At 37.3% G+C, this 20,513-nt stretch overlaps 1 protein-coding gene across 15 annotated transcripts in view; it reads left to right on the top strand.

The window, feature by feature from the left end:
- The window catches only part of ELF2 (E74 like ETS transcription factor 2), a 78,325-nt gene that overhangs the window by 41,252 nt on the left and 16,560 nt on the right, over positions 1 to 20,513 (top strand). For 8 of the 15 annotated variants that reach the window (XR_008703312.1, XM_055549835.1, XM_055549837.1 and 5 more), the window contains exon 3: positions 19,427 to 19,540. Coding sequence is in view for 14 of the 15 variants with exons in the window: in XM_055549835.1 (XP_055405810.1) it covers positions 19,427 to 19,540 (114 nt within the window). In the remaining variant the exon portion in view is untranslated. Of the gene's footprint in view, positions 1 to 9,867; positions 11,061 to 11,706; positions 11,916 to 12,200; positions 12,473 to 19,426; positions 19,541 to 20,513 lie in introns of those variants that run through there. The other 7 variants (XM_055549842.1, XM_055549844.1, XM_055549840.1 and 4 more) reach the window with 7 other exon arrangements.

The raw sequence follows: 20,513 nt of genomic DNA on the forward strand, positions 1-20,513 counted from the left end.
ATGTCATTCTGGGATATATGCACACACATGTGAACATGTAAAAGTATACAAAATAGGCTGGAAGAATATACACAAACTCATGATAGTGGTTTCTTTGGAGAGATAGAATGCTGAATGAAGACTGGGGATAGTTCTCAAAGGTGTTATTATCTTCATTTGTAATGTACTGTTTCTTAGGGAGAAACAACACTTTCAAGTATAAATAACAAAATGATAATAGTTGTTTGTTCTGGATGGTGGGGGCATGAACTGTCTGTTTATATATATATATATATATATATATATATATATTTTTTTTTTTTTTTTTTGGTAATTTCACATACATTTTAAAATTTCCTTAAAAATTATATGACTTTCTTTTCTAAATTTTTTTATATTGCTTTACAATATTGTGTCAGCTTCTGCCACACACCAGCTTGAATCAGCCACAGGAATACACATATCCCCTCCCTCTTGAACCCCTCTCCCATCTCCTTCCCCACCCTACCCCTCTAGGTTGCCCAGAGCACTGGCTGAGCTCCCTGTGTCACACGGCAAATGCTCACTTGCTCTCTGTTTTACATATGGTAGTGTGTATGTTTCCTTGCTGTTTTCTCAATGCATCCTACCCTCACATTCCCTCACTGTGTGCGCAAGTCTGTTCTCTATGTCTGTGTCTTCCATATGGATGCGTTAACATATGGTATTGTCTCTCTGACTCACTTCACTCTAATAGACTCTAGGTCCATCCACCTCATTAGGATGGACTCAAATGTGTTCTTTTTTTATAGCTAAATAATATTTCATTGTATATATGTACTGCAATTTCTGTATCCATTCATCTGTCGATGGACCTCTAGGTTGCTTAAGAGATGACTTTTTAAACTAGGAACACAGATGACTCAAGATTTCTAGCCTGGGATGATGCAATGTTATTGATAGAGGAAACAAAGGAGATTTGTAGGTAAAAGACCTTTAGATACCACTGGGTTATCCAAATAAAGACATTTACCATACAACTGGAAATTAGAACTTAGACCTAAAAAAAAAAAAAAAAAATTAAGCCTAGAGATGCTCATTTTTGAGTTAGTTCAGAAATAATATTGAAAGTCTTGTTGGTGCATGGATATTAACTGTCATTCTTCAGAGAGTGGAGAATGAAGAGAGAAGTTGGCTAAGGTTTATGCTTTGGAAGAACAGTCACATTTGAGGGTTGCGCAGATGTAGGCTAAGTCAACTGAAGAAAATAGGGAAAAAAACACGATCAGACAGTCTATTATTGTGAAAGTCATATGAAGGGAAGAAGATTAATAATGGATAGTCAAAAATGTCATTTGTTTGAAGAGGTAGAGTCAGGTGAAAACTAAGAAGAGGTCCTTGGGCTTGCTTGGCAGTTAAAAGCTTGAAGGGACTTTTGAAGAACTTTTCAGTGGGTAGGTGCAGAAGATACATTGTAATAGTAGAAGAAATTAGTTAATTTGAATATTCCTTTTAGAATCAAAATAGAATTTGACTTACAGTTGCAGTATATTTTAGTTAAGAACTCCACTGTAAATATTCTCATAAATATGCCAAACAAGAATCCTGCATAGCCCTTGTACTTTTACAGGAATTTAAAACAATTTCTAGAGTATTTAAGATACATTCCCTAATGATAATAAAGAACTCAAGTCCTTGAAATCAGTTGTTATAAATGTTATTTAAAATAGATCATTAACCATTTTAACTCACGTTGTATGGTATCATACACATAAGGGTACTTAATAAATGCTTTTGGAAGACAGTTATTTGTCCAACATCCATTAGAAAAGACCAGCTACAAGAATCAGTTGATGTGCTGTTCTAGGAGTGGCTGCTAAGGATTAGAAAGTTTTTTGCTTAGTATAAACTGTAAAGTGAAGAATCAGCAGGCTCAAAGAGAGTTTGGCCCAGGGATAGCTTAAGTAAAATGCAGAAAACATGAATAAAATTAAGCTAGATTATCAGTTTCAAAAATGGTACATGCTGGATCCTTACTCATCATAGGTTTTTATGATCCATAAATGCATATGTGGAGAAAATTTTATGATAAAATAATTTTTGGGAATCATAGACCTTCTTGAGAATCTGAATAGTCATAGTTCTTTTCTTCAGAAAAAAATGCTATTTTTTGCTAACAAAATATTTTGCTAACAATTTTTCCTTTATGAACCCCCTATCAAAAATTCATACCTTATGAAGGATTTTATACATGTAAATATAGAATATACTCATTACTACTATAATTTCATGTATAGGCAATTTTGTATATCACACTTGTCTAAGAATTTCACCTTTGGTAGAGGTTCTGTGTGAATTGAGAAGGCGTAATTTTTTTTCTTTTGTTACCTAATTCAATGCTACCAGTAGTATAGGTGCCTACAACAGAAAGTGTTGTACAGAGTGCCTACAATACTTACTTGCTCAAAGTAAGTGCTGGTTAATTATTTGTTGAATAAATGAATGGATATGTGGGTTCAAACATCTTCATTTTAATAATATTTTATAAAACCTAACTATAATATTAAATAAAATGTATCAGTATAATAAATAACTAAAAATAGAGGATTAACCACAGTAGTTTAAAAATATTTGAAATAGTCTATCTTTTCTGTTTGTAAATTTACAGACTTGCACACCTGTATGTATTTGTCTCCCAGTATTGATGAACTGAGCTTTACTTAAAGGTCCTAAATCTCTTGATTCCAGCTTGTTGTCCTGATAGATATATTTATCTTAAACCTTAGTTTTCATGACTCTTTTTTTCCCTGCTAAACATGCCCAACACACCATACCCCAGCTTTGAGTTTCATTGTTAGTTTGGCTGTATCAGAAAAACTTAGACTGACCCCCTTTTATTCTTCTCCCACCATTCACTGCTCAAAATTTTTTTTCAATTTTTTCTTAATTTCTCAGGAATACTCTTAACCATTGCGCTAGCGTTCACATTAAAAAGTAAAACATCAACACTTTATAATTTATAAAATGGTAAAATGGGTTAAACTTTTCATCCATGTTGTAACTTCTAAGTTTTATAGAATATTGTTTTGTAGAATTTTTAACCTTGAAATCATAAGCTACCATGTGATTTTGGTTAAATTATTTAACTTCTTGGGGGTTTAGTTTCCTGATGTGTAAAATAGGGCATTGGATAAAGCTGGTGATTCTCAAATAACCCTACCATTGGTGGTTACCGAGTTACTATCGCTAAAATAGGAAGTTTTTATCCTTCTCCAAAATTACAGGATGTTAAAATTTTGTATATGACATTAAATGGATAAAATTTCTCCTTCATTTGATTCCTACCTGTAATTTTTTTAAAGCTTGTTGCCCTTGGTACTTGTATCTAATAGAGCACACAGTTACATATTTGGTTTTAAAGTGTAATATATTTGATTCATGGAAGTCAGGAAAAGAGATCATGATGTTCAGTTCAGGTCCTTAATTTTTTTCAAAATCTCTAGGTGATGTGGTCTCTAGGCACCTTTTCAACCATAAGATTTTATGATTCTCTTTTCTAGATAAAAGATACAAAGGAAATAACCAGAATAAGCTAAAAACATTAAAATCGGTATGGTGTAAGACACAATTGTATGTTTACATACCTCTAAAGAATTTTTACATCCTGGTTATTCCAGGACCATAAAATCATTCAAATACCCAAGGATATGTAATTATTTTTGGTTCTATTAGACCTGGATTCCTAGGTAGCTCAGTGGTTAAAAAAAAAAATCCACTTGCCAGTGTGGGAGCTTCAGGGGATGTGGGTTTGATCCCTCCGTGAGGAAGATCCCCTGGAGGAGGACATGGCAACCTACTCCAGTATTCTTGCTGGGAAAATTCTATGGGCAGATTAGCCTGGTGGGCTACAGTTCATGGCATCACAAATAGTCGGACACGACTGAGTACACATGCATTCATTCGTTCATTCATTCATAGTAGACTTTAATGGTAATGATTATATTTTGATGACTTACTTATTTTTAAAATGGAGAGGCTGGAGGAGGAAAGAATTGATATTCAGACTATACAGACAGACATGGAAAGAACTGCTCAGGACTCTGTAGTTGAAAGTTACAGGTCATTTTTAAACTTTTTCCTTCTTTCTTTAAGCTGTAAAATGTGACGAGTTGGGAGTTTAAACTGCTCCTTTTTTGTGTTATCTTTTGCTGATTAACAAATCATCCCAAATTTAGCAGTTTAAAACAATAAACATTATATTGTTTAGTTTTTGAGATTAAGGATTGGAGATTGACTTACCTGCATGGTTTCTAACTCAGGGTCTTTCATGAGGATGGAATCATCTGAGGGCTTGATTAAGGCTGGAGGGTTTGTGTCCTAGAGAGTTCAATCACAGGACCGTTGGCAGGATGCCATTGTTCCTTGTCTAATAGGCCTCTCCACAGAGATGCTTCCTCAGATTGACCCAATAGCAAGAGATCAAGCACTTTCTGAAGTCACATACGATCACTTCAACTCTGTTGTTTGTTAGAAGTGAGCCATTAAGTTCAGCCTACACTCAAAGGGAGAGATGGAAATTATATTCTACCTCTTGAAGGAAGGAATATTAAGGAATTTTCAGAAAAGTAGGTACTAAATGCATCATAACGGATAAACAAGCCTTGTTACTTTGGAGCTTGGGGAAGTGTTTGCCGTTTGGGGACACCCAAAACGGGAGTATCATGGTGGAGAGGTCTGACAGAATGTGGTCCACTGGAGAAGGGAATGGCAAACTTCATTCAGTATTCTTGCCTTGAGAACCCCATGAACAGTATGAAAAGGCAAAATGATAGGATACTGAAAGGGGAACTCCCCAGGTCAGTAGGTGCCCAATATGCTACTGGAGATCAGTGGAGAAAAAACTCCAAAAAGAATGAAGGGATGGAGCCAAAGCAAAAACAATACCCAGTTGTAGATGTGACTGGTGATAGAAGCAAGGTCCGATGTTGTAAAGAGCAATATTGCATAGGAACCTGGAATGTCAGGTCCATGAATCAAGGCAAATTGGAAGTGGTCAAACAGGAGATGGCAAGAGTGAACGTCGAAATTCTAGGAATCGGCAAACTAAAATGGACTGGAAAGGGTGAATTTAACTCAGATGACCATTATATCTACCACTGTGGGCAAGAATCCCTTAGAAGAAATGGTGTAGCCATCATGGTCAACAAGAGTCTGAAATGCAGTACTTGGATGCAATCTCAAAAACAACAGAATGATCTCTTGTTCGTTTCCAAGGCAAACCATTCAATATCACAGTAATCCAAGCCTATGCCCCAACCAGTAACACTGAAGAAGCTGAAGTTGAACGGTTCTATGAAGACCTACAAGACTTTTTAGTACTAACACCCAAAAAAGATGTCCTTTTCATTGTAGGGGACTGGAATGCAAAAGTAGGAAGTCAAGAAATACCTGGAGTAACAGGCAAATTTGGCCTTGGAGTACGGAATGAAGCAGGACAAAGGCTAATAGAGTTTTGCCAAGAGAACGCACTGGTCATAGCAAACACTCTCTTCCAACAACACAAGAGAAGACTCCACACATGGACATCACCAGATGATCAACACTGAAATCAGACTGATTATATTCTTTGCAGCCAAAGATGGAGAAGCTCTATACAGTCAGCAAAAACAAGACCAGGAGCTGACTGTGGCTCAGACCATGAACTCCTTATTGCCAAATTCAGACTTAAATTGAAGAAAGTGGGCAAAACCACTAGACCATTCAGGTATGACCTAAATCAAGTCCCTTATGATTATACAGTGGAAGTGAGAAATAGATTTAAGGGACTAGATCTGATAGACAGAGTACCTGATGAACTATGGATGGAGGTTTGTGACATTGTACAGGAGACAGGGATCAAGACCATCCCCATGAAAAAGAAATGCAGAAAAGCAAAATGACTGTCTGCGGAGGCCTTACAAATAGCTGTGAATAGAAGAGAAGCGAAAAGCAGTGGAGAAAAGAAAGATATAAGCTTCTGAATGCAGAGTTCCGAAGAATAGCAAGGAGAGATAAGAAGGCCTTCCTCAGCAATCAATGCAAAGAAATAGAGGGAAACAACAGAATGGGAAAGACTAGAGATGTCTTCAAAAAAATTAGAGATACCAAGGGAACATTTCATGCAAAGATGGGCTCGATAAAGGACAGAAATGGTATGGACCTAACAGAAGCAGAAGATATTAAGAAGAGGTGGCAAGAATACACAGAAGAACTGTACAAAAAAAAAGCTTCACGACCCAGATAATCACGATGGTGTGATCACTGACCTAGAGCCAGACATCCTGGAATGTGAAGTCAAGTGGGCCTTAGGAAGCATCACTACAAACAAAGCTAGTGAAGGTGATGGAATTCCAGTTGAACTATTTCAAATCCTGAAAGATTTGAGTGCCACACTCAATATGCCAGCAAATTTGGAAAACTCAGCAGTGGCCACAGGACTGGAAAAGATCAGTTTTCATTCCAATCCCTAAGAAAGGCAATGCCAAAGAATGTTCAGACTACTGCACAATTGCACTCATCTCACATGCTAGTAAAGTACTGCTCAAAATTCTCCAAGCCAGTCTTCAGCAATACGTGAGCCGTGGACTTCCAGATGTTCAAGCTGGTTTTAGAAAAGGCAGAGGAACCAGAGATCAAATTGCCAACATCCACTGGATCATTGGAAAAGAAAGAGAGTTCCAGAAAAACATCTATTTCTGCTTTATTGACTATGCCAAAGCCTTTGACTGTGTGGATCACAATATACTGTGGAAAATTCTGAAAGAGATGGAAATACCAGACACCTGACCTGCCTTCTGAGAAATTTGTATGCAGGTCAGGAAGCAAGTTAGAACAGGACATGGAACAACAGACTGGTTCCAAATAGGCAAAGGAGTACGTCAAGGCTGTATATTGTCACCCTGCTTATTTAACTTCTATGCAGAGTACATCTTGAGAAAAGCTGGGCTGGAAGAAGCACAAGCTGGAATCAAGATTGCCAGGAGAAATATCAATAACCTCAGATATGCAGATGACACCACCCTTATGGCAGAATGTGAAGAGGAACTCAAAAGCCTCTTGATGAAAGTGAAAGAGGAGAGTGAAAAAGTTGGCTTAAAGCTCAACATTCAGAAAATGAAGATCATGGCATCTGGTCCCATCACTTCATGGGAAATAGATGGAGAAACAGTGGAAACAGTATCAGACTTTACTTTTTTGGGCTCCAAAATCACTGCAGATGGTGCTTGCAGCCATGAAATTAAAAGACACTCCTTGGAATAAAAGTTATGACCAACCTAGATAGCATATTGAAAAGCAGAGATATTACCTTGTCAAAAGGTCCATCTAGTCAAGGCTATGGTTTTTCCAGTAGTCATGTATGGATGTGAGAGTTGGACTGTGAAGAAAGCTGAGCGCTGAAGAATTGATGCTTTTGAACTGTGATGTTGGAGAAGACTCTTGAGAGTCCCTTGGATTGCAAGGAGATCCAACCAGTCCATCCTAAAGGGGATCAGTCCTGGGTATTCATTGGAAGGACTGATGCTGAAGCTGAAACTCCAGTACTTTGTCCACCTGATGGGAAGAGCTGACTCACTGGAAAAGACTCTGATGCTGGGAGGGATTGTGGGCAGGAGGAGAACGGGACGACAGAGGATGAGATGGCTGGATGGCATCACCGACTCAATGGACGTGAGTTTGAGTGAACTCCGGGAGTTGGTGATGGACAGGGAGGCCTGGCGTGCTGTGATTCATGGGTTGCAGAGTCAGACACGACTGAGCGACTGAACTGAACTGAACTGAAGTGTTTGAGAGTAAGGGCTCTGGAGTTAGAGTTCTTGGGTTCAAATCCTGGCTCTGCTCTCTTGAACACCATGACCTTGCTTAACATTCTTCATCTATAAAATGAGCAGAGTGTTAATATCTGTTACAGAAATGTAAAGCAGAATAGGTGAAAAAACTTAAGGTAAAGCTCTTACCCTGGTGGCTTTGATTTCAGTAAAAGTTATTATTTACCTTTTTTCCCTACTAGATCATAGGAATACTTTGATATAAAGGATGTCATTCTGCAGTGTTATGAGCAGGATATGAATTTGCTATAAAGTTTCTATCATGCTAACCTAACCTTACTCAATTTTTAAAATTCTGCTTATGAATACCTGCTTAATCTTAAATCTTCAGAAATGCAGATGTATGTATGTGAATGTGTATATATACACACATATATGCATTATATACACATATTTTCACAGTCTACATGGCTTGAGTGATATTGTATGGAAGAAATGCATTATATTTTAGTCCTGCCACATTTATATTTTAACATTTTACGATGTTGTTAAAAATTCTTTGAACATGTTTTTAATAAAACAGTTCATTGAATTTCTTGATTATTTCCTCAAGCTAGGCCCTGGAAATGAAATTCCTAGATCAGTATATATTTACCTCTTTAAGACTCTTGATATCTGACACTCATTGCTTTTTTGAAAGTATGTACCAGTTTATATTTCCAGCAGCTATAATTTCTAAAATAGTAATGTGGATTTTAACTTTTCATCCATTTTGTAACTTGGTCTCACCTTGCTTGTTATTCCTATTATATTGGTGTTTTTTGAAAGCCTAGTTATAGGACCAAAATGGAATTGCATTAAACTCTAGGGAATTATGTTTCTATAAGAGCTTTACATATATAGGAATATTTTCTAGCCTTTCTACATAATTTGTATTAATATTTCATAAATATTATATATGTGTATATATTAACTGAAGTATTATGCAGAAATAGACACAGTGTCTGTTCCCTTGGAAGTTAAAATATAAGGCAGATATGGGTCTGTATAATTAAGATTCTGTTGTTTAGTAGCTGAGTCATGTCTGACTCTTTTATGACCCCATAGACTGTAGCCCACCAGGCCCCTCTGTCCATGGGATTTCCCAGGCAAGAATACTCTCCCAGGGATCTTCCCTACCTAGGGATCAAACCCACATCTCCTGCATTGGCAGGCAGATAAGTACTGAGCCACTAGGGAATCCCCTTAATTAAGATATATTCGGAGTAAAATAACACAGACACACACTGTTATCTTCCTTAAAAGATATACCTCAAGAAGCAAATAGTAAGATGAAAGTTATGTATGATGCTTCACCTCAAGAAGCAAATAGTAAGATGAAAGTTATGTATGATGCTTCAAAGTGACTCCCACAGTGAGAAGATAATTTGTTTCCTTTTGAGCCAAGTCAGATTGTTGCCTCTAGAAAAAATAAACCTTTAGTTTTCCTCACTCTCTTCCTTTCAAAACATATTAATATCTGTTGACTGATAAGAGTGGAAATTCGGGTTTGTTATCAATTTCAGTGTTCTGTCTAAAGCTAGAAATTAGCTCCTTCATATTCCTTATCATCCTCTCATCTGGAAACTCTCAGTTTATGATACTGCCTGTAGATTGATGGTCCTTATTTTAAATTAACTAGAAATTAAAAAAAATAAAAGTGACCAGTCATACAGTTTTTTTGTCCAATAGGTGGCAAGTTTACCTAACTACAGGGAAGAAATCCCTGTTTGGTTTAAGGGAAGGTTGTACTTTGGAAATGGCAGATAGGTTCTTTTTGCGGAGGCTGGGGATTATGGTGGTAGGATTAGGGGAAAGGTCCAAGGGAATCAATGAATATTTAGAAGAAAAGAAAAAAGTCATGGACTGTGTAATCTACTCTGAAGTTGCACTGACATGTTGGGCAAATATTTGTAAAATGACATTGTATTAATACTACCACTGGAAAAAGTTTTTTGTATAGTTATCAGTATAGTTCATTAAATCTAGATCATAAGAATTACACCTTATTAAAAATAAGTAACAAAATTTTATTTTGTTTATTCAGCAAATACTTTTTGAACACTTATTCCGGAGGGAGGCACTGTTTTATGTTTTGTGTAGAAACTATACGGCAACATTTTTTTATTTAATATTATGAAACTCTGAAACCAAGGAAGCATTTTGTGTGTGTGTATGTTTAATGAAGCTTCATCTAAGTCATTTTATAGGCTTGATTTCTTGTGTTTAAGTTTGTAGTCACTAAGTGGCAATTTAGCTCCTGCTTCTACTATATTTTAATATGTAGGTTATTTATAATAAGGTTAGTTTGATCAAAAAGATCTTTAAAAGTAGACGATGTGAAGTACGTTTGCTTCAGAATGAACGAAATATAAGAGGGTACATAAACTTCATGACTAGCAAACTGGGGGAGGATAATCTAATCTCTCAGAGGTTGGCATGTTCTGTTTGTTAATAAACAGTTATCTAGAGTGCTAACACTTCTGCAGAGGAGAAAGGACAAAGTCGGTCCCTGAGAGTAACTGGATGCTCCTTACTTTGTTCAAGGAAAGCTTTTATAATGTTTTCCGGGTATGACTTTTTTTAGTTGGTATTCCTGTTTTAAAGTGCAGCCTTTCAAGTGAACGGGTTACATGTAGCATAAGCTTTGACACGGCCAAACAAGTTAAACAGCTACCTTTATTTACAGCTGCAGGACTAGGATAAGATCTTTTCCAGAAAGAAAATTTGATTAATGACTCTTTTCTAGAGTGGGGACAACTGCAGACTTTTCTTTCGCAGAGCGTGAAATGTGCCTCTTCCTGCCGAGGGGCCTCGTCCTAGCCGCGGCTCGCGGGGCGACTTCCAGCCTCAGGTGTCCCCTTAGGCTGCGGGCCGCGGCCGCTCTCCGGGGCGGGCGTCCGGGACTTCCTGTCTGGGCGCGGGGCGGAAGGATCGCGTTGCCAGCCGAGGCGGCCACCGCCGCCGCCGCCGCCCCTGCCGTTAGGTGGTGGGGTTTCTCAGCCCGGCGGCGGGAGGCGGGCCGGCCTCGGCTTCCTGTCGGAGGACGCGCAAGGATCCGGGCGTCTGAGTGTGCGAGTGCGTGAGTGTGTGTCGGCCACACGGCGTGTGTCTCCGGCCGCGGGTTCCGCCTCCTCCCCTGCCGCCGCTGCTCACGGTGTAAGTCAATGTGAAGCAGCAGCTCCAGCCCCGGGATAAACATGGCGACGTCTCTGCATGAGGGACCCACGAACCAGCTGGATCTGCTCATCCGGGCTGGTAAGGACAGGGGAACTTTCCTCCGGTGCATCAGTGTAGCAGGAGAGGGGGTGCACAGGAGGCGGGGTGGCTCCCCTGTAGCGGTCAGTGCAGGGGGGACCATGTCCATCAGTCACTGGGGCGGCCGGGGGAAAGGGGGGTAGTGAATGAAGTAATGGAGGCGACGAATCAGGAAGTGATCACCTTGGAGAGTAACCTGCCTCGAATCCGGCGCTGTCGCTTCAGGGTGGGTTTGTGGAGCAGCGGCGGCAGCTGCCGGGCGGAGCGCTGGCAGCGGGTGCCGGGGAACGGAACCGCAGTTAAGTTGGGGACTCGGGGGCGGACGAGTTGTGCGCTTCACCCCAGTTGCTGAGGAACCAGGAAGTGAGTGAGGCTGTTGTCTCCCGGCAGCGCCTGCCACGCTGTCTGACCCGAGAGGCCGCTACTGCCTGCGGTCGGGGGCGGCCGGCTTCTCGGGTGGACGCTCGCCACTCCCGCCCCGTCCTTCTTTCAGACTTGGTCCACAAATCCTCGACTTCCGCATAGACGAGGCAGCCCCGGGCCATGTCCGGTAGATCGATACGCGCCAAAAAAAAAAAAAAAAAACTGACTCTCGTCCTCACATCTCCACCTTGTGCGGTCTCAGGAGTAACGGTTCTGGAAAGGATCACTTAATAACGTGGAGCGGCCCGGGGTGGTGTTTCTCTCAAGGGCCCGCCTCCCTTTCCTCGTTTAGTGGGCGGCAGTGGAGAAGTAGGTTTATGCCCCTTCCCTCGTGGGTTGTTTTTTTTAGGGGGGGAGAATGGAAAAGACACGGAATGTATTTTGTACCCCTGCCCCGGAGCGTTGGGGCGTCAGAGAAGAACGTTTATTTTGGTAAACAGTGGGTGAAGGTGGGGCGGGCGGGAGGGAGTCTTGGCCCTAGGGAAGTCTCCGCAAGGAATTGCCCCCCTTACCCCTCCCCCCCAAGCCTCCCACCTTAGCGGAAGCGCCTCGGAGAGGACAGAACGGACGGGATTGACAGGCCTCTGGTTCCAATCTGCTCGCTGAGTTGTTCCAAATAAGAACGTTGGTTTCTGGGGGCGGGACTCCGGGCCCGCGCTGGGCCAATGAAGATTGGGCGGGAGTGAAGCTGACAATGTACGCATGGAATTGGAGGGAAGAGGAGTGTAAACACGGAAGTGGCCGCGGGGGTGGGGGATGTGCAGCGCCACTGCTGCAGCGGAAGGGCACGGACTTAAGTTACATAGAAAAAGCAGCTTTACTTAATAGCAGACAGCGCAGTGAGAGTCCTGAATAGGCGTAGCAGTGCTTGAGTACGATTTACTTACTGTAGTGAACATAAATGTTCCTTTCCCTGGGTTCTGTTTCATATCGCCATCGATGGGAATTGGAAGATGGGGAATAGTCATCGAAGAGCATTGCTGTGAAAGGTCTTACGTCTGTTTTCCATCCATTGTTTTTAGGCAGTGAAGTTAGTAGTTTAGTTGGGGAAACTGTTTCAGTTCGATTGGGAGAAATCATAAATGTGTATTTAACAGAACTTAATCTTTAAAATGTAACACTGCACAGTCCCAAAGAAAAATCACAGTGAGTAGTGATGAAAGCACATTTGACAGTTATTTTCTGATTAGAGCAAGATCTTAAATATTAGTGAAAAAGGGGCAGAGTACAATGAGAACTTGGTCCCTTTGTGTAAGTTCAGTCTATTAATACTGTATGAATTAAGGGATAGAATTTTTGGCTTTATATTATTGGTACTAACAATACTTTTGTTTAGGTCTGTCATGTTGAGCATGTACCTTTTCAGAAACGTTCCTAGTGGTTAGGAGAACTTTAGGATAGCCCATGCAGTAAGAATTTTTAAAAATACTGTGAAGATAAGAAATCTTAATTTTGCCAAGAGAAGATCCTTTTTATAAGCTTTTGGCATTATCAAAACCGAATGTGATCTGTAGGTATTTTGCTAGGAGTGGATATGTACAGATAGTCTACAGTTTTAAAAATACAAAAGTTTTATCTTCTTTTGATGAGATTTTTTTTTAAAGTGAAATGCTGTTTTCCAGTTCTGCTGCATTTCACAAGGATATACAAATCTTACAATTGAAGTTTGTGATAATAGTGTTCTGTGAAGAATACATTTTAATACAATTGTTTTCAAATATTTCCTCAGTCATGTTCATGTAATCTGAAATTCCTTTATAAACTCTGTTTTAGAAGGAAATTTGAGACAGGTTTGCTAGTTTATCCAAGGTTTATTCATTGAAAAAGTTGGGGAGGAAATGTGACCTGGAAAATGAAGAATCATGGATCTAAATTTTTATTGCTGCCAGTTTCCAGTGATGTTCGGAGAGTAATGTTTAAAGGGTTTGTATTTGTAAATGGACATAATGATACTTTTATTCCCTTGAGCGAAGTCATCAAATGTTAGAATTATTCCTCACAAAGGTTTACAGTCTAATTGAGGAGACAGGTGACAATCTATATAATACATAAATGTTAAATTTAATTAAAGTGATTGCTGTATGGGTTTATGATAAGTGTAGAATAGAATAACTGATAGTAAGGAAAACTTTTACAGGAGATAAGCTTTAAACTGAATATTATTAGCATAACTTGTTTCTAAGTAGGTACAAAGTACTTAGAATTATCACTACTGTTATATGTTAAGATGTTAGAGGATATATTTTTGCTTTTATTTTCCTCCTTTAGAGACTTAACTGTCAACTTTAGCTATCAACTTCAGCTTTAGTTATCAGTGTTTATGTTGTCAGAGGTGTTTGAATGAAGAATGAAGTAAATATAAATACACTTGTTTATTAAAAATAACTTTCATTTTAACATACAAAATACTTCTTTGTGGTAGAGACTTGACATACTTTATTAAAAACTTTCACTGGCAACATGATATATGAGAAAGAGCCTTGACCCTGAGGTCAGGAGATAAGAATCTTCATCCTGCTGTCCCTAAACTGCTTTAAAGCTTCATTTTCTGTAAGAGAACAGGATTGACTAGGTGATTTCTACTAACTTTTAAAGCTCTAAAACTATAGGCAGCTCAGATATATTTAATGAAAAGTGAAGGTTCTCATTTTCTTGGATTTATTTACACCATGTGAGTGAATTTGTCTAAGGTCATTATGTAATGGCGAGGTTAACTTCTTTCACCAATCTTTGTAAGTGTCTGTATGTTGAATAAGACACAAGATATAGTTTATTTAATAATTTAGACCCATTTTTAGTCTGTAAGGAAAAATAAATATTCCTTAATATTTATGCAAAAGTATTGTGTACATGTGGTCTGTGTTTTTTGAAGACTTCAAGTTTAAAATATTCTCCCTTATTATCAAGTACATGCTTTCCTTGACTTTTTTTTTTTTCATCTTTTTTTGAGAAATTGAAAATTGGGAAAGTGGAGAATTAGAGAATTGAGAAATAGGGTAACCAAAAGTATTGTTCTGCTTTGAGTTATTGAAGGGAAGGGGGAAGGGGGAAGTTTTTCTGGAAATGCAGCCTGAGTATTTTCCCGGACAGAACAAATCTGTCTACTTTGTCAAAATTAATCATGAAATTTGAACTTGAAAATCTAATTTATTATAAACAGGAATACCTAGTATCAACCTTGAAAAGATCATTAATTTGAAAAAAAAATTTAGCAAGCAGTGAAAAAATGAGGGCCTGTGTTGAAATAAAATTGGAAGAATGGCATTAATTTTTTAAAAATTTATTTGAAAATGTGTTTAAGAAATTACTCTTCAGAATTCATTGCAGCATTAGTACTAAAATTCATAAAAAATTGAGTTAAAGAGTAAGTTATCAATATGTAAATAGTCATTCCAGGTAGTTCACCATCAGTTTCGTTTAGGGACAAATTTAACTGGTGGAAAGGGGCAGGCAGGAGAGTGTTTCTGATTTTTGAAAAGTTAAAAAAACTTCATGTGCAAGTAAGTTGACAAAATACTATCGTACTTATGGAAATGGAATTATAATTTTTTGTCCACGCATTGATTTTATGTTTAGAAGCTAAAACTTACAGAAATAAGAGGATAGAATTTGGGTGTTCTTAATTATGTTTGATACTAAATTACACCTGTGGTTCTTAAAAACTGAAATTCCTGGGAGTCCCCCCAGACTCTTTAAGGGGAGTCTGTGGAATCAAGTTATTTTCATGATAACGCTAAGATATATGCCTTTTCACTTTTACGAATGTTCACGGGAGTTTTCTAGAGGCTACATGGCTGGATGTAACAGATCAAATGAAGAAGCAAATATGAGAGCCCCAGTGTTTTCTACTATGTATTAAAAAGATTTGCAGAAATGTGAACTACTTTTTAAATTTTTGCTTTTAAGAAAAAGTTACTTTTTATAAAAGTAAAAGTTTTTTTAGTTTTAATTTCAAATAGGATAAATATCTAAACATGAGACTTATATAAGCAAAAGTGTAAAAAGATTCTTTGACCAAAGATGTTTGCAAATAGCTGTACTATAGTTTAATTAGTCTACACTTTGAGTACCATAGCGACTAGCCTTATTTGGCGATTGAGTATTTGAAATGTGATGGATAAACCAAATTTTTAATTTTATTCAAACATAAAAACTAACAGTAGAAAACTTCTTGACCATGTAAATTTCTTTTACATGTTGAAAAGGCAATGGTTTTGAATATACTGGGTTAAATCAAAGGTACTAATTTCACTTTCCACTAACTTTTCTCAATGTGGCTGCTGGACATTTAAAAATTACATGTGGCTCTTGTTATCAGACAGCTCTACTTTAGAAAATTATTTTATTCTCTTTCCGTTCTTAACCTTATAATGAAGCTGTAGAAAGTCAAAGGGGCACAGGTAAAGATGGATACCTTTATCTTTCCTCCTTTTCAGTGTGTTCATTTGTGTTCTTTACTCATCTGTTACTGTTACAGTCCTGGGACTTCAGAGAATAAGCTGTGGTAAGTCAGGTGTGGTAGTTGAGTGATGGCCTTGTAAATACTAGTTTATGGTCTTGTAGGGGAATACCACTATCACCTAATGAAGTGTTTTCTAATTTTTCCTATGGCTGTCAAATTGCTGTTAATTTTTATTTTTGACTTTTAAAAACATTGTTATGAGCTAAGTCTATTGCCAGCATTCTCTTCTGCAAAGCTGAGAGGTATGTCTCTTGTCAGACTTAATTACCAAGTTTGGTATTTAGTAACAGCTGTTGAGTGAGTCTGGAATCATCCACCATACAAACACCAGTTGATTAGAAAGCTAGAAATGGAACAGGACTCTTACCAATAGTAAAGGAAGGCATAAGCAAATTTAATTTTGACACTGATCAAAATAGTTTTGAAATTTATTTGATACATTTAGTTTTTCAAGGAATGTTGACCAGCAACCTAACTACTAGTGGTAACTAGTTGATGATGTGCCTGTCAGATAACTTTTTGCTTCATTGCTTCTATTTTTAAAATGAGGTTTTTTTTAACTCCCATAAATTTAATACATAGGCCTAGAAAAACACCAGTAAATCAGGTTTTAAGTAAGAGATAATAATTCTCAGCTGTCACTTGTAAGTTTACTTACTTTGATGGCACAACACTTTTATTTACCTTAAGAATTGTGCAGAATTTTAGTTGTATTTGAATTATTATTTAGTTATATTTGTATTGAATTCAAATTGTATTTGAATTACTGATAAGAATAAAATAGTATTGAAAAGTTTTCAATTATTACGGAAAGTTGAATAGGAAAAATATTTCTTAAATTTCTGTTACCAAAAACTACTTGTTGACTTATGTCAACAAAAGAAGAGTAAAAGGAGATAGTGTTGCCTTTCAACAAAATGGATTAAGTATTCGTGGAAACTGTCAAATTATTTTGCATCTTTGTTTTGAAATATTTTACTCCTGTTTATCTTTTCGATACTTTCTGAACTATTTGTATAAGCTTCATGAGGCCAGAGATCTTTCCACACTTGTATCTCAGGTTTGTAGCACAGGGTAGATCCTAAACAACCATTTATTGACTGTACATAGCAGAGTATAAGATCTGATCATTAGTTCATAGAGAATTGATGCATTTTTAATATTCTCATCCTAAATTTAAAGGATAAATGTGTTAATATTCTTCTTAAATTTGTATGTTTTCTCTTTGTTTTACTATGTACATGTACGATATTTTAGAGAAATAATATTTTGAACTTAGAAAGGGGAGGTTGAGGTTGGAAATAAGAGCTAGGAAATTTTAACTGACATAACTACCATGAAATCATGGTTTTGAAAATATACCTCAAGCTATGTAGGAATTCGGGGCAGCATAATATGTAACTGTTGGGAAATTTTGTTTATAACTTAAAACATTAAAATATCTGGTAAGATTCTATTGCTGTATTATTATCAAATACTCAGAGCTCTAACTTTAATATGGTAGAGTTTTAGGGTGTGTCTTAATACAATTACATAAGGAATTAGTTTACCCAGGGTAGTTTATTAATAGCACCTCAGACAACAGCTAAATTGCAACACAAGCAGACTTTAAAGAGAATGAAGTTCTTAGAATAAACTTTAAAACCCTGAAGCTGCTTCCCAAGGTTCTTTAGTGCACATGAGTATTGTAGGGAGGTAATTTGAAAAAAAAATACTTGAGAATGGTAATACATTTTGTACTTACTAATAGTAAGTTTCTTAAAGTTGAGCTAGAAGGACTGATTGAAGCCTCTGCTTCAGTGAAGCTGCAGATAAGAGTAAGCAGGGTCACCTAAAGATAGATTTACTTAGAGGTTTGGCTGCCTCTCTGGAACTGTTTAGCTTTGAGCAGATTTCCATAAATGGAAAGAGCAACTGGAGAGACTCGGTACCTTGGTTGAGAGTGTGGATGATGTGCAACAGGTGGTAAAGCAGTCACTGGATTTTTTATAAATGTTCTCCAAATGACTGGTGTTTAAGGCTGAGGCCTTAGCACTTGGTGAATTTTGAAACTAAGTGAAAAAATCTTTTTCAATTAAAAGTTTACTAGAAATAATTTTAAAAGATGCGTATCTTTAGTGTGTAGAACTTGTGAATATATAATGGTTTTACGAAATTTGTGTATTTCTTTTAGTCCTTGAGAGGACGTCTTGAGAAAGATCTATCAAATTAGAAACTGTTAAACATATTTGTGTTTCAGATCCTCTTACAAAGTAGATTTTCAGTATTTCAAATCAGGATGTGAAATTAATATATCATTAGGATAATGAGTTTGTGCTTGGATTGCTACTTTTCCTGTAAGGTCTGTCGGTTGTCCTTAACTTTAATAAATAAAAGAAATACTTACATACCTACTATATGAAGAATCTATGTTAGGAACTATAACAGATATAAAGGTGATTAAGACAGGCCTCCCTTGGACTTCCTTGGCAGTCAGTGGTTAAGGCTCCACGCTTCCACTGCAGGGGGCATGGGTTTGAACCCTGGTCTAGGAACTGAGATCCTTCATGCCATGCCATCTGGCTAAAAAAGTTGGGGGGGTGGGGTGGAGCTAGCCCTCCCTGATCTCATGGAGCTTATAATCACATAGAAATGATAAGAAATTATCACCATTTATTAAATTCTTAAGGAAATCACTGCATCTAATTCTCAAAACTATATGAGGTAAGTAATATTACTATTTAGTGAAAGAGGAAACTGGGCCATACAAGGATTTAAATTACTGGCCTTAGGTTACAGAAATAAGTGGCAGAAACTAGAACCAAAGCTTTTTCACAAATAATTTAACCAGCAAAGCATAAAATAAGTGTTAGAGAAGTTACAAAAGGTGGTAGAATTAGGAAAGGCTTCATGAAGGCTGGGGTTGGGGGGCGATAGGAACACTCTCTTTTGTCTTTCTAAATTTCTGGGGTGAAACCCAGCAAAAGCCAGTGAAATCGTGAAGAAGAAAGCAGATAATTGTGAAGAAAATTTCTAAGTTCTCTGGTGCACTCACCATGAGGGTTTGTAAGAATTGAACTAATTCATTAAAGTAATTTAGAAATATGAGTCTGACTGATTCTGATAGGTGTTAACCCCTGATTTTAGTAGCAATATGTTAAAATTACAATAGACTTCATAGGATTGTTAATCTACAGCTATCCTCCCCCCCCCACCCCAAGTTAGTTTTGGCTTAAAATTGATACAGAGTTCAAATTTCAAGAGTCTGTCTTTGTTTTCCTTTGGATAAGATTCAGAAATTTCTAATTAATCTCAATAGTTGCTTGTTAGTCAACATTCATTTTATAAATGGCAGGTTTGTTTTAGTTTTTAAATTATTGCTGTAATTTGTATAGACTAATATGCATTAATGGCTTATTTAGAGTTATGAACTAAACATGAGCATTTAGTTCAGTAATGTGTTCAATGCATTTTTATTGAGTGGAACTTATTTTCCCTCCAGTGGAAGCATCAGTTCATAGCAGTAATGCACACTGTACAGATAAGACAATTGAAGCTGCTGAAGCCCTGCTTCATATGGAATCTCCTACCTGCTTGAGAGATTCAAGAAGCCCTGGTATGTGAACTGTTCTTTATTATATTAAAGATATATCATTTCATGTATCTAGAATAAAAATTTTTTTTTAATCCAAGGGAATTATTGTTCTCAAAGTCTATTGTACATAAATATCTGTGACAGCAGTAACTGGTCTTTACCTGTCAATGTTCACAAGTCTTAAATCCTTTAAATACTTAATTTTCAAAATTAAGTCCTTCCTTCAGTGATAACGGGCAGTAGTTCTGGGACCACTCCCTGGAAGAGACAGGAGGCAGTGTCCACCTCTCTTCACACTCCCTTCAGGCTTCAGGTTTTCCATTGGTTTTGGTCTCTTTTAACAGATTGCCTTTGAGAATCTTTTTGTCCCTAATTTTAATGTCCAAATGTTAATTTGACTTAATACGGTAAGATTGACCCTTCTTTTAGGGATTTACAGTAAATACTAAGATCAACTGTACTTTTTAATTAGAGTAGTAATCCTGTGTGTTATTCAGGAATATGAGAAGAAAATTAGTGCACATTGGTCAGTGTATTAATCTATAGTAGTATGTATTAATTGAAATGGAAATGTCATATCCTACTCAGGCGCATTGAAAGGAAGCCAGAGTAACATTATTGTATGTAATAGAATACTAAAAATATGTATGCACCATTTCAGTGACCCAAAATATTAGGGACTGTTCCGTTAAATAAAAGATTGAAAGGTGATACTCATTTGGCTATAATGAGCAGGTTTTCTTTTCATATTTAAAATGAACTGTAGGAACTTCCCTGGTGGTCCAGTGGTTAAGACTCAGCCTTCCAATGCAGAAGGTGCAGGTTTGATCCTGGTGGGCAAACTTAAGATCCCACATGCCTCGGGGTGCAGCCAAAAGTTATTTAAAAAAAAAAAAGAGAGAGAGAGAGCCATAAGTGATTACTTTCACTGAATACGCTTTCATTATTTTAATGTTATACCAGGTGTATGTTTTACCTTGTTAGAGAATAATGA

Source organism: Bubalus kerabau, chromosome 16, assembly GCF_029407905.1.
Source record: "Bubalus kerabau isolate K-KA32 ecotype Philippines breed swamp buffalo chromosome 16, PCC_UOA_SB_1v2, whole genome shotgun sequence".
Classification (NCBI taxonomy): domain Eukaryota; kingdom Metazoa; phylum Chordata; class Mammalia; order Artiodactyla; family Bovidae; genus Bubalus; species Bubalus kerabau.